The sequence below is a fragment of the Armigeres subalbatus genome, chromosome 3, assembly GCF_024139115.2.
Source record: "Armigeres subalbatus isolate Guangzhou_Male chromosome 3, GZ_Asu_2, whole genome shotgun sequence".
NCBI classification, from domain to species: Eukaryota; Metazoa; Arthropoda; class Insecta; order Diptera; family Culicidae; genus Armigeres; species Armigeres subalbatus.
Genome location: NC_085141.1, coordinates 73,859,182 through 73,872,409, shown reverse-complemented (window position 1 = coordinate 73,872,409; position 13,228 = coordinate 73,859,182). Strand labels below are relative to the sequence as shown.

At 43.4% G+C, this 13,228-nt stretch overlaps 1 protein-coding gene across 6 annotated transcripts in view; it reads left to right on the top strand.

The window, feature by feature from the left end:
- The window catches only part of LOC134220208 (uncharacterized), a 189,533-nt gene extending 176,954 nt beyond the window's left edge, over window positions 1-12,579 (top strand). For 3 of the 6 annotated variants that reach the window (XM_062699195.1, XM_062699198.1, XM_062699194.1), the window contains 9 exons: window positions 3,713-4,264; window positions 4,532-4,660; window positions 5,451-5,969; window positions 6,029-6,223; window positions 6,288-10,219; window positions 10,276-10,410; window positions 10,478-10,674; window positions 11,022-11,333; window positions 11,394-12,579. In XM_062699195.1, the coding sequence (XP_062555179.1) occupies window positions 3,753-4,264; window positions 4,532-4,660; window positions 5,451-5,969; window positions 6,029-6,223; window positions 6,288-10,219; window positions 10,276-10,410; window positions 10,478-10,674; window positions 11,022-11,333; window positions 11,394-11,645 (6,183 nt within the window). In that variant the 5' untranslated portion in view covers window positions 3,713-3,752 and the 3' untranslated portion in view covers window positions 11,646-12,579. Of the gene's footprint in view, window positions 1-3,185; window positions 3,545-3,604; window positions 3,627-3,712; window positions 4,265-4,531; window positions 4,661-5,450; window positions 5,970-6,028; window positions 6,224-6,287; window positions 10,220-10,275; window positions 10,411-10,477; window positions 10,675-11,021; window positions 11,334-11,393 lie in introns of those variants that run through there. The other 3 variants (XM_062699193.1, XM_062699197.1, XM_062699199.1) reach the window with 3 other exon arrangements.
- Window positions 12,580-13,228: the final 649 nt, after the last annotated feature.

Genomic DNA, 13,228 nt, shown 5'->3' with positions numbered 1-13,228 from the left:
AAGAAACTCGAAGCAATTTCCCGAGGAAATTCGATGGAAATTCCCGAGGAAATTCGATGGAATTTTCCAAGGAAATTCGAAGGAATTTCCCGAGGAAATTCGAAGGAATTTCCCGAGGAAATTCGAAGGAATTTTCCGAGGAAATTCGAAGGAATTTCCCGAGGAAATTCGAAGGAATTTCCCGAGGAAACTCGAAGGAATTTCCCGAGGAAATTCGAAGGAATTTCCCGAGGAAATTCGAAGGAATTTCCCGAGGAAATTCGAAGGAATTTCCCGAGGAAATTCGAAGGAATTTCCCGAGGAAATTCGATGGAATTTTCCGAGGAAATTCGATGGAATTTCCCGAGGAAATTCGATGGAATTTCCCGAGGAAATTCGATGGAATTTCCCGAGGAAATTCGATGGAATTTCCCGAGGAAATTCGATGGAATTTCCCGAGGAAATTCGATGGAATTTCCCGAGGAAATTCGATGGAATTTCCCGAGGAAATTCGATGGAATTTCCCGAGGAAATTCGAAGGAATTTCCCGAGGAAATTCGAAGGAATTTCCCGAGGAAATTCGAAGGAATTTCTCGAGGAAATTCGAAGGAATTTCTCGAAGAAATTCGAAGGAATTTCCCGAGGAAATTCGAAGGAATTTCCCGAGGAAATTCGTAGGAATTTCCCGAGGAAATTCGAAGGAATTTCCCGAGGAAATTCGAAGGAATTTCCCGAGGAAATTCGAAGGAATTTCCCGAGGAAATTCGAAGGAATTTCCCGAGGAAATTCGAAGGAATTTCCCGAGGAAATTCGAAGGAATTTCCCGAGGAAATTCGAAGGAATTTCCCGAGGAAATTCGAAGGAATTTCTCGAGGAAATTCGAAGGAATTTCCCGAGGAAATTCGAAGGAATTTCCCGAGGAAATTCGAAGGAATTTCCCGAGGAAATTCGAAGGAATTTCCCGAGGAAATTCGAAGGAATTTCCCGAGGAAATTCGAAGGAATTTCCCGAGGAAATTCGAAGGAATTTCCCGAGGAAATTCGAAGGAATTTCCCGAGGAAATTCGAAGTTTTTTGGCATGCAGTCTTAGAAGGGAAGCTGAATGATGACCATTTAATCATCGCCGACGTTTCGATGTGGGATTTACACCTTCTTCAGGGCCTATTTATTGCATGAAAAAATCCTCAGAATTTTCAAAAGAGATTCCTACGATTTTTTGCAAGCGATTCATTCGAATTTCCAAGGAAATTTTATTTGCTAATTTTCCTTAGAAACTCAAATTCATTCGAATTTTCACAGGAAATTCCTTCGAATTTCCACGGGAAATTCCTTCGAATTTCCACGGAAAATTCCTTCGAATTTCCACGGGAAACCCCTTCGAATATCCAAGGAGAATTTCTTCTAATTTCCACGGGAAATTTCTTCAAATTTCCACGGGAAATTTCTCGTTTCTCGTTCGGTTTTCTTCGGGAAATTTCTTCGAATTTCCTCGGGAAATTTCTTCGAAATTCCTCGAAAAATTCCTTTGATTTTCCTCGGAAAATTCCTTCAAATTCCCTCGAGAAATACATTCGAAATTCCTCGGGAAATTCCTTCGAGTTTCCTCGGGAAATTCTTTCGAGTTTCCTCGGGAAATTCCTTCGAATTTCCTCGAGAAATTCCTTCGAATTTCCTCGGGAAATTCCTTCGATCAAAATCAGTCGATTACAATCATGGTTTTTCATGAAAGTTCGAAGAAATTTCCCGCAGCGGAAATTCATACAAATTTTATCATGGAACCCTAAATTTTTTTACGAACAAATATATTATTTATTCATAGAGTCTCGTTTCGACCGTCTTCCAGTGCGGTTGGTTTTTGCGCTCTACTTTTGTGCGGTGATTCGCCTAAAAGTAGAACAATAGAACCAGTGCAGTGACCGCGGTCGAAACAAATGTGTAGTGTATAAAAAAGTGCTGCAGATCCGGAAGACGTGCGCATGTTTGTGCTTGCAAGGGCTGATCGATTGTTATCAAGGGCAATGCCCTTGCTAATATTGCGATCAAGGCTATGTAAATGCTCAAACATGTTCAGCGTCAGATTTATTGAGGAGAGGTAAGGTTTTGATGATCCGTAAATTTAACACGCACGCACTCACACAAACGCACACACACATTCACATTATACACACATACATATACACAAATACATACATATACTGATGGACATGAGTGTTCGTCATGTTTTCATAGTAGCTCTATTAAAACATGACGAATACTTTTGTCTATCAGTGTAGACATAGAAACACACATACACACTCATATACACACATACACGCTCATATACATCATACAAAAAACACGTACACGATTTTTATCATATATTAGGTAACTATATTATTGGAAGCGTTTGGTACGGAAGGTCCACGCTTTCTTCCTTTCCCCTCGATTCCAAGCTATTGAGTGACTTTAGGTATTCCTGAAGTTGCTCAATATCTAGGAGTCATCTCTGCGGTACATACTGCGTAGTTGGCCTGGCCATATGAAAAGAAAAATGACGGAAATCAGAAACCGTCATTTTCCAGGATGCTTTCAAGTATTGGCTACGCATGTATGAGATTAGATTAGATTAGAACAAATATATTATTTATTCATAGCAAAGAGTATTAAAAATTCAACTGTATATAGGTGCTGTTTCCAACATACAAGTAAACATTCGTTATTCAATTGAATTTAATTTTTTAAGCTAGCCCAGTTTGAATTCATTTTTATTTGAATAAATGTTGTGTTTGGTTACATGCTTCAAAATATATTGTGCATGAAGATATAATTAAAACCACTGAATATTTTTATCCTTGTTTGTTATTTTCTACTACATATTGCCTCTCAACCACTAGTGTTAAGACATAATTTACAAAAAAAAAACTATTTGTACGATCTCACATAAGCGGAAATTACTTTGCCTCTATTTTCGAGATGCACGCAGGATCACGTGTAGGTGAATCGATCCTCCTCTCGGCCATTCTTTGCTCAACTCTCGTTCTTTCGCACCTTTTCCGCACTGTTGATCTTGGTGTTGTGTACATATCTACCGTCCACACAAGACACTACACCTTGTTGCTGTATGGCCACCTTCTTTGTCGTCGTTGTCGCCATTCACATTGCCCTATACCGAATAAGCCACCTTCGGGGCTGAACGCTCACAACAAGGCAGGCGCGCTGGAGAGCCAAAGCACCTACCCCGCTTGTTAATGGTGCTGCAGAAAATGAAGGAGAGCAGAAAAGAGCGCAACCTTTCGCAAGTCTTTCCCATTCCTTTCCGGGCGAGCGGGCGCAGATCAGTTTGGGGCGCGCACCGAAGAACATATTATTAGTCATCCGCGTTGATCGTTTCAAAGTCGACCAGTCGGATCAGGATTGGAATTTTTGGAGCTGGAACGGTGGTGAAGTGACGTCACACGATTGATCAATCCCTGGTGATCGGTGACCTGTGAGTGAAGGGTTATTTCCTAACATGTGTGGTTGGGTGAATTGAAGAAGCTTTTGGTTCAAACGGATATGCAAAGCAGCAACGTGATCGTCGTATAAGGTATCTTAGTTCGGGCTATTGTGTTACCACTTCCTTATAGACTGCCGTGCGAAACAAGTACCGGTTTGATTGACGGTCTTGGGTCGGTGATTCATATTCATAAGAGTGCATTCTTGGTGTACATTTTATTGACTGCCGTTTCTGTTTTGTTCTCCGTCTCCTACGCAGATTCAAAGTGTTGGTCACCGAGTAGTGCTTAGCGATCGAGATGGACGAGACTACGTCGTCCAGTAATGACCACTCGGCCATGGGGGATGGTTACGCATTCAAAAATGAGATATCGCTTTCAATTGGTGAAGACGATCACAACTCGGGCACAAATAGCACAGCGATCCCAACGCCTTCGCCGCGACACGTAGAAGTGCCAGTATCCACAGACGATAACGAATATACTGCGCTGAAAAATAGCCACCCGAACGGTAACGGAATGGCGGGACTAGATAATCCGGCATTCGAACCGGAAAAAGAGAAACGACCACTAAGTTCCTTCGGGCACTCGGGGGAAAAGTCATTAGGAGCTACCTCAATGAACGGGAAAGCCAACGGAGAGAAGCCCGTAGCGGAAGCAGTCAACTTGGAGCTGCTGAACATGTCGAAGCCTGCGAACGGACACCAGAACGGGTCAAATGCCCTTCCAGTAAAAAAAGACACTGAAGTGGACATCGGGGATCCGTACGATGAGTATTTTGTACCGGTGAACGAACACCGAAAGTTTATGAGGTAAGTCATTTTATCGGTTTCATGGTTACTTCAGGATACTATCCACCAGGTTTCCCGTTTCTGGACTTAATTTCCTTCAATTTGAACTCGTTCCTAATCTGTTCGTCTATGTCGACACATTGCAATCCAATCATACTACGGTCATCACCACTACCACCGCCACTACCACTACTACCATCATTACTACCGCCATCATCGCCGACTTCTTGAAATTGTGGTTTCCGTCGAATGCCTTAATATCTTTTACATGTATCGTAAACAATCTAGCGTCTCGTTCCAAAAACCTCGTCGGCACGCGTACAACCATCAAGACCGGGGTGTAGACTACACCGGTCACTCCGTCAATGAACCGGTGCAAGGAACTGTGGATTATAAACAGTGGACCAAGATTACGAGGTACCCCCTTGTTCCTTTTCCTCATTGTCTCAAAATTAGGGAACAACATGCATTAACCACCATCAATATAACGCAAACATATTTACCAAAAATTACTCCAAAACATCCTTCTAATATCGGAGGTATCCAAAAGGCCAAGGAACTGTGGCTAACACTCATAGAAAATCAGCCGCGTCACCGCACTAATCGTGGTCAAGAATCTTCGCTGTGCCGTTGGGGCGCGTGAAGTTTTCTTATCCAAAAACAGCTGTGTCATCTTTATGTATCGATAATGCCGGGGTGTACCTCGCCACCAATCTCCACCACAAATTCGTACGCTCTAACTCATGATATATAGATCGCTTAATCATGACAGGTAACGTCTCCACTCGCCTTTGAATGGCTTAGTTTCCAAGTGCATCCAATAGCGAGTATATATCAATAATGCTTCTTTGGTTCGCTGGAATTTGCAAGTACCGCATGTATGCACTTCCCTAAACGTATTTTTTTATATACATCGACGACGTACTAACCTCCGTAGATCGTTCCGTTCCAATTAGCAGTGATTTGAGTTCACAGCCTTTTTGGGACCCGCCTTTAACTACGACTCAAAATTTTCAAAACTCCTCGGGGTCATTCGAAAAATTGGAACATTCGATGCTCAATAAGGTTCCCAAAAAGGCCTGTTTAATGTACATACCATTGTCTCTGACCACATGTTAGTCGAAAATTGTAAATATCATTTGTAAATCAATTCAAATTTCGAACTTCACCGTCGTTCAATGCTAATCGAATGCTTTGCGGTTTATAGAGGCGAAAAGCTATATGTGACCAAGGACAAACGTGACAAGAAAAAGAAAAATTGGCTCTGCTGGGTGCTGGGTCTGGCCGTCCTGCTGGCGGTGATCATCGTTGCCATCCTGGCCGGATCGGGCAAAATTTTCAACGAGGACCCCACTCCGGTAGAATCGCGACATTTTGCCAAAGATAATCAGATTGCAACAGCTGGAGTCTTTGGTTCGGGATCACCAGACAACTCGGTTACGCGACCGCAGAACAAAACAATCGCTACGGAGTATCCTTCAACGATGTCCCCTCCTGGATCTACGGTGCCACCGATTCCACCAACCACCGATGAGAACATTGTGTACGTACCGAACACCTTGGAAGGACAGATTACGCTAACGAACCTAGAATTTCTGGACGACTATCGCGATCCGAATAGCTCAGCATATAAGGTGCTGGCAGCTGAGTTGGAAGAGGAAATTCGGGACAGCTTGGACGCTCCCGGATCACTCGACCAAATCTTCGTTAAGATCATGAGTTTGAAGTAAGATACTTATTGTAGAAGTCGAATATGTTCGTTAATCCTTTTCTGTTGCATTGTAGACCTGGATCCGTAGTAGTTGATTACCGTGTAAGCTGGACCGAAACCAATTCACTGAACGTCGACAGTATGAAGGAACGGTTGACCAATTATTTGGACGACAACCATAATTATTTGGCTACTTATATTGTACCAGCTAACACAATTCGCGTAGCTAGGCTTCCTGATCTTTGCTACACTGGTCCAGCCGAGATGGGGTATGATTTTAAATGAACTATTTTGCTAGACTAAGTTTAATAATGGTGTATTTCATGATTTCAGATGTGAACATGCCTGTGAGTTCAATGCCCGAGTTGGTGATTTCGTTTGTGTTTGCCCTGCTGGAATGTTGTTAAACAATGATGACGGAAAATCATGTTATCATCCGGTTCCTGCACCACAACCTGAGCCAACAGCTGAGTCGAAGCCGACTAGTGGATTGAATCCAGATAGTGAGCCAGAATCTGCTAGTGAACCTGAACCCGCTGGTGAGCCATCTAGCTCTCCTGAACCTGTTAGTGAACCTGAACCTGCCAGTGAGCCATCCAGCTCACCTGAACCTGCTAGTGAGCCATCCAGCTCACCTGAACCTGCTAGTGAGCCATCCAGCTCACCTGAACCTGCTAGTGAGCCATCCAGCTCACCTGAACCTGCTAGTGAGCCATCCAGCTCACCTGAACCTGCTAGTGAACCTGAACCTACAAGTTCCGCTGAACCAGAACCATCCAGTGAGCCAGAACCAGCAAGTGAACCAGAACCAGCGGGTGAACCCGAACCAACTAGTAAACCTGAGCCTGCCAGCGAACCAGAACCTGCTAGTGAACCTGAGCCTTCCAGTGAACCTGAAGCTATTACTGAATCTTTGAGCTCATATAAACATAATCCTTCTAGCGAAGCATCTTACATTAAGGAATCTTCCACCGCGTCTGCTCCATCTGGAAAATTAATCCAAGACCCTACTCCTTCAAGTGAACCTGAACCTACTAGTGAACCAGAGACTGCTAGTGAACCAGAACCAACAAGTGAACCCGAACCGGTAAGTGAGCCAGAACCAACCAGCAAATCAGATTCGTCCACAACAGAACAAACCAAATCGTCTTCACATTACTCGAGTGAACTCCAATTCGCACACTTACTGACATCCACTTCAGAACCCGAGCCAAAGAGCGAACCAGAGCCTACAAGTGAACCAGAACCAAGCAGTGAACCAGAACCAAAAAGTGAGCCTGAACCAAGCAGTGAACCAGAACCAAGCAGTGAACCAGAGCCAAGCAGTGAACCCGAGCAGACAAGCAGATCCAACCCAAAGAATGAAGTCGAACAGATAAAAGCCACTACCCTGAACCCGGCTAGTACTGCTGAACCCTCCGCGGAACCTGAACCATCTGGCGATGACGTATACCACTCTTTTACTGAATCGAGCCTAGGCAAGTTGCAATCCACCACGCAACTCGTCCACCATTCAACCGAAGAGCACACCATGCCAGATTTCATGATTGTTGATCAGGATGCAACCAGACATTCGACCAGCACCGAAACCATTTCTTCAACTTCGCCGCACTCGACAGCAGCAGAAACTCCGGCTCCTGTAACGGAAACTATCGAGGATGACGTTCCGCAGCCCACTGTGGGTAGTTATTTGATCACTTCCAAAACCACCCCCACCACTGAACCGATGAACGTATTCGATGCCCGATCACTGGAACATAACGCATCGACCACTGCCGCCGAAAATACCGTCTACGCAACGTCTAGCCCCATCTCCCTCGAACACTGGAGATCATCCACTAGCTTTTCGACATCAACGGAAGCGCTGCCACAACCAAAGGAGCACGATGAAGATATGTCACCCTTCTTACCCAACATTGAAACGTCCAGCGCCAAGGCTCGAGGAACTTATGCCGTAACAGAAACTGTTTTGGAAACGGAAACAACTCCGTCTCTGCTCACTCACGCAGATCAGTCCCCATTCTTACCATTCGACCAAAATACGAACTTGGTAAAGATCCTCCACGAGGGATTGGATCGTCAAGTTGATGGTGATGAAAGCGATTCGCAGCAGCAATATTTAGAAGTATTGCCATTATCTAAGGAAAATGACCGCAATGACTATAAAAAGCAACTGGATACTGTCACCAAGACTGTTTTCGTAGCAACAACTATACGCACATATATACCAACAACCGATTCGCTAGAAGATCTCATTACGGCCGCCAGTTCGAGAAACATTGTGGAACAAACTACAACCGTAGGCGATGACAAAGAAGAGATTACTACAGATTCCCTAAAAGACGTGGAGGAAACAACACTTGGAAAACTGAGAACCCTTGTGGCTACAACTGAAAAGGCGAGTGCACACCTTGAGCAATCTAAGGAACATGTTGAAGAGAAATCGTCTACTGACGCGGTGCTACTGCACGAACTAGTGGATGCGACACCGAAAGGGGAAGTTGACGAAATCACCACAACTGAAAGTGATTTGGAAGAGGTGACGACTGTAAAGATGCAAAAGATCAAAGAAGATTCTCCCAAAGGGGATGTTGAATATGTGGCGACAAATGATACAGCGGAAAAATTAACAGCAACGGAAGCAGAAGAACGAACAACCGAGAGGAATCTTGTGGAAACTACTATGGCCAACGCAAAGCTGGAATTGGAAGAAGAACGCGTAACTGCATCCAATGACGCACTCGAAGAAGTGACCGACGCAGTACGGGAAGATACAACCGAGAAGCAAGCAAGGGTACTTGCTGAATCCACAACCAAGAAAGACATCGAGGAAACTACTATCCACGCTAGTACGAATACTTCGACCACATCTACGGAAACAACCGCGAATGCAAAGCTAGTGGAACAGTCCACCGTTGAAACGAGAGAACCACCAACAACCAGCCGCTCAACGACGACAACATCTGTTGCTGCGAATGAGCCAACGACGTCAAACGCTGCCACCACTACCACCGTCGCAACCTCCAGCGTAGAAGCGGTCACCAAATCAACACTTCGACCGACAACTGACACAACCAAAGTAGACTTCTTGGAGAAAACTCTGCAGGACTTGGACCAAGATAATGACATTTCAGAAAACGACCTGAAAGTTCTTCCATTGGACCGAAAGCCGGACAAGTTGGAGGAATCGCCGCCACCACCAGACCCGTCAGCAAGCGCTCCGAAAACAACCGTTGACCAGGAGTCCAACTTCGAAACGACTACCGGTCATTTTTTAGGAGAAACGACGTTTCATTCGATTAGATCAGAGCGATTGAATGAAACGTCGTTAATTATGTCCAGATTTTCTGATGAAGACGACTTGAGCGAGTTGGTGGCTAGTGCCGGTGGAATGTTTACGAAGTGTGCAGTAGGGCAATTTGAGTGCGTGAATGGAACATCGATCAAGGACGGTAGCTCGTGCATTCAGAAATCGGAACGGTGCGATTCTGTGTCCCACTGTTCGGACAATTCCGATGAGCAAGATTGCGAACGTTTGGGCTGTCCTGGACATTTCCAATGTAAGGACGGTTTTTGTCTAGCGAGGCAGCATGTTTGTGATGGAATCGCACATTGCAATGACGGAAGCGATGAGACTGAGTGCGAGCAGTGGCAATGCAATTTCGATGAGATATCATGTGACCCGGACGGTCGGAAGGGGCCTTGCTTACCAGCTCAGTGGAAATGCGACGGCTTGGAACAATGCGCCAGTGGGTCCGATGAGAGTAACTGTCCGGATACGTGTACAAACGATGAGTACTTCTGCGTAGGTCAGCGTAAATGTATTCCCGAAGCTTGGCGATGTGACGGTAAATCGGATTGTACAAATGATGAAGACGAGCGGCTGTGCGACTGCCCGATGGACAATTTCCGGTGCAATACGGGTGGATGCGTTTCAAACGCTTATGTATGTGACGGCCAACCACAGTGTCCAGATCTGTCAGATGAGTGGGGTTGTTTTAAACTTGAAAAGGGTGAGCTGAAGGTTCGCATGGGATCGGAGAAACTGAATCCAGTTTGTGCAGATAATTGGACTGAGGAGGTATCGGATTCCGTTTGTGCCGAATTGGGCTATTCAAAGGCTAAGTCATTTTCGATCTCAAACGAAACGGATGGCGATGCGTTCTATCTATTCACGGGCTCGAATAGTACTAATCTGCTCAGCATGTTGTCATTAAACAACAGTTGCTCCACAGGTTTGGTGAGCATCGATTGTGAATTGTATCGTAAGTATCTGATTTAGCAGCTTTGGGACGTTGAACTAATGACTTGGACTCTACAGGTTGTGGTAGCGACAGTATTACGCCAATATCGGAACAACGGATCGACGGTGGACTTCAAACGGATTCAAATCAACTTCCTAGTCTAGCCTTAGCCTACAGCAATAAGGCAGCCATTAAATGTACTGCTAACATATGTAAGATTATTTTAAAATGATTAAGAAGCTGTTCTCGTGAATATAATCGAATTTATTCTAATTGCAGTGTCTCCACGATGGGCGCTTGCCAGTTATTCTTGTATGATGGGCAAAACCGAATTCATCGATAACCGAAACATTGCTGAAACAAATTGGATGTTGTTTGCTGGAACTACCCAGTTCAATTACACCAAGATCAACGGAAATAGTCATAACAGCTCGTTTCAAATAGCTGAAATTCAGAGAATTGTTCCCTATCCTCAGGTAGATGAAAGATTATATCACAGATAACAGATATTTAGACTAGTATCCGATACGTGTGTAAACACCCGCAACCGTTGATTCAAATGTATTGAAGATTATTAATTTATTTGGCAATCGATTAGAGATGGCGTGGCGATAATTATTGTGTAGAACGCAGCCGGAATGCGACTATCAAACGTATTGGCTACGTTGGACGGTTGCTAATCAGCTGTGTCCGTTATGTACTGCCAGCTAAGTAATTGGAAGTAATGAGTCAAGATTTTCAATAAAATTTGTTCTAGCCTCAATATCTGTTATATGTGATTATATTAACGAATTGAGCGTATTCTAATATAATTATCCAACAGGCGAAATACAAACAGTTCCTCTATTCTGGGGATGTCGTACTACTGCGGTTGGCACAGCCCCTGCAGTTTAACGAACGGGTAGGCAGTGCCTGCCTGGCGGATGATGTCAAAATCGAAGAGGATCAATTGTGTCTGACGGCCGGGTGGGGTGCGGATCCTTCGGCTATGACCAACACCGAGCAGTACCTCAAATATCTACCAGTGCCAACCATACCGGCTGCAAAGTGCAACTCTAGCGTGCACTACAACGGCTCCCTTACGGACGACGCCATCTGTGCGGGCTACCTCAGCAGTGGCAAAGCGACTTGCTATGTAAGTTTATTCCCTTTTCAATAGGATAGCAAATATTCTCTTTATTCCGCTGTATTACAGAACGATGAAGGGGCTCCACTGATGTGCCACGCCGAAACAACCGGTCAATGGCTGCTGAAGGGCGTTCTCAGTTACCATGGTAATTGTGGTAAGCGGCCACATCCAGCCATCTACAACTCGGTCACCTCAGGCATCTCGAGCTGGATTCGCAATACAGTGGGCAATGATCTGATGTTCATGAGCAGCAGTCGTGGTAGCGGTAGTCAACGCAACGGTACTGAGCCAAGCAGCACGCAGCCAACTACTCGGTAGGCGTTCCGAGTTTGACGGTTTTACCTGGCTGCGGGCATGCTTGTTTAAATGTAAATACTACGTGTAATATATGCGGAACTGGACTTGAATGATAGATTATGAGAAGAAATCGTCGCCGAGTGGGGATGAGTTTTGAAAAAATGTATTTATAGATAGATTGTAGTAGGTGTTTAGAAATCAGAGAGACAGAAATAATTCTGTTGTCTCTTCTCTGTTTTCGATTCATAAAAGAATGTCAAATGGAGAAAAACCTAGTCACAAAAGCCGATTGTTTTGTGCCAATACCTTAATGTGAAAATGAATAATATTTGCTTTTCATGTAATGAAAACCGCAATCGGAGCTAACACAAGCCCCATAATAATCATACATTTTCCCTTTATAAATTATAAGTTTGAATCGATGACTGTTTCATTTTTTATCGTTACCAAGCTGTTTAGTGGAAAATCCAAACAAATCATAGAGCACCCTTTCGGATTTTTTTGTTTGATTTTTAAATGTTTTTATATGTGTGTGTATGTATATAAACCATATGGTAAAATGATAAATACTTAAATTGCTAATAGAATATAATTTGCAATTGATGTGAAGAATAATCAAAACCGATGTAATTAGTATTTTTAGAATAAACAAGTGTAGATCTTTTGAAATTACAATTTTCAAACATAGAAAGGCAGAAACATTTTCAAATTAAATAGGTCATTCAATTGAGATGCATATTGAATGGACCATTTCAATGAAAAATGTGTCACACCATTAATTAGCACCCGGTAATATCCTTCTTTCAATAAGTGTATTGTGTTGTGTTTTTCCTCTTCATTTCAACAATACTCAATTAGGGAAGATGGGACCGAACGAAAGTCGATTTGTCATGGTAACATGAGAGCAGTGATAGAAGATCAATAAAAGTCGACAAATCGATATATTTTTACCCTATTCGTATATGTACTTTTCAATGTCTTCTTCGAAAACAGCCCTCAATCTATATTTGATTTTTCGTGTGCGGAGACGAGCCAGCCTAGGGCTGAAAGATAATAGAGATAATAAAAAACAAAAATTGTGTGCTCACCCACGTGATTCGAGATACACATTTAATATGTATAATCATTGCGATTCCAACGGTGTTTGGCATTCAAGTCACCAATTTTGAAAAATTTGGATTTGGGACTGCCCATTTCATTGAAAAAGCAAGCAGGTAGCAATCGTAGCAATAAATGAGAATCGTCTAAAAATTTGTTCTAACAGAAACTCCCAAACAGTGTCGTGCTGAATCATTATCAGACGATAATGATTGCAATATTCATGTCACAACTTTTCACGTGAAAAAGTAGGCGAGTTTTCGCCTGCGACAACTTCTCAAATTATGTACTCAAATGATAATAAACACAAAATTTTAATTTAAAGATTAATCTTTACTATGATCAGCTAATTGTCAACAGTTCCGTTATATCTTCTATTTGGCGTTATGGTTTCATGGTAGGGGAAGGAGGGGCAATATGCCCTAGCTAAGCATAGACTGAGTTTATGCCTTAGCTATAATGATTTTCATGGGTGTTTCTACCACACGCAACAGTTGAACAATATA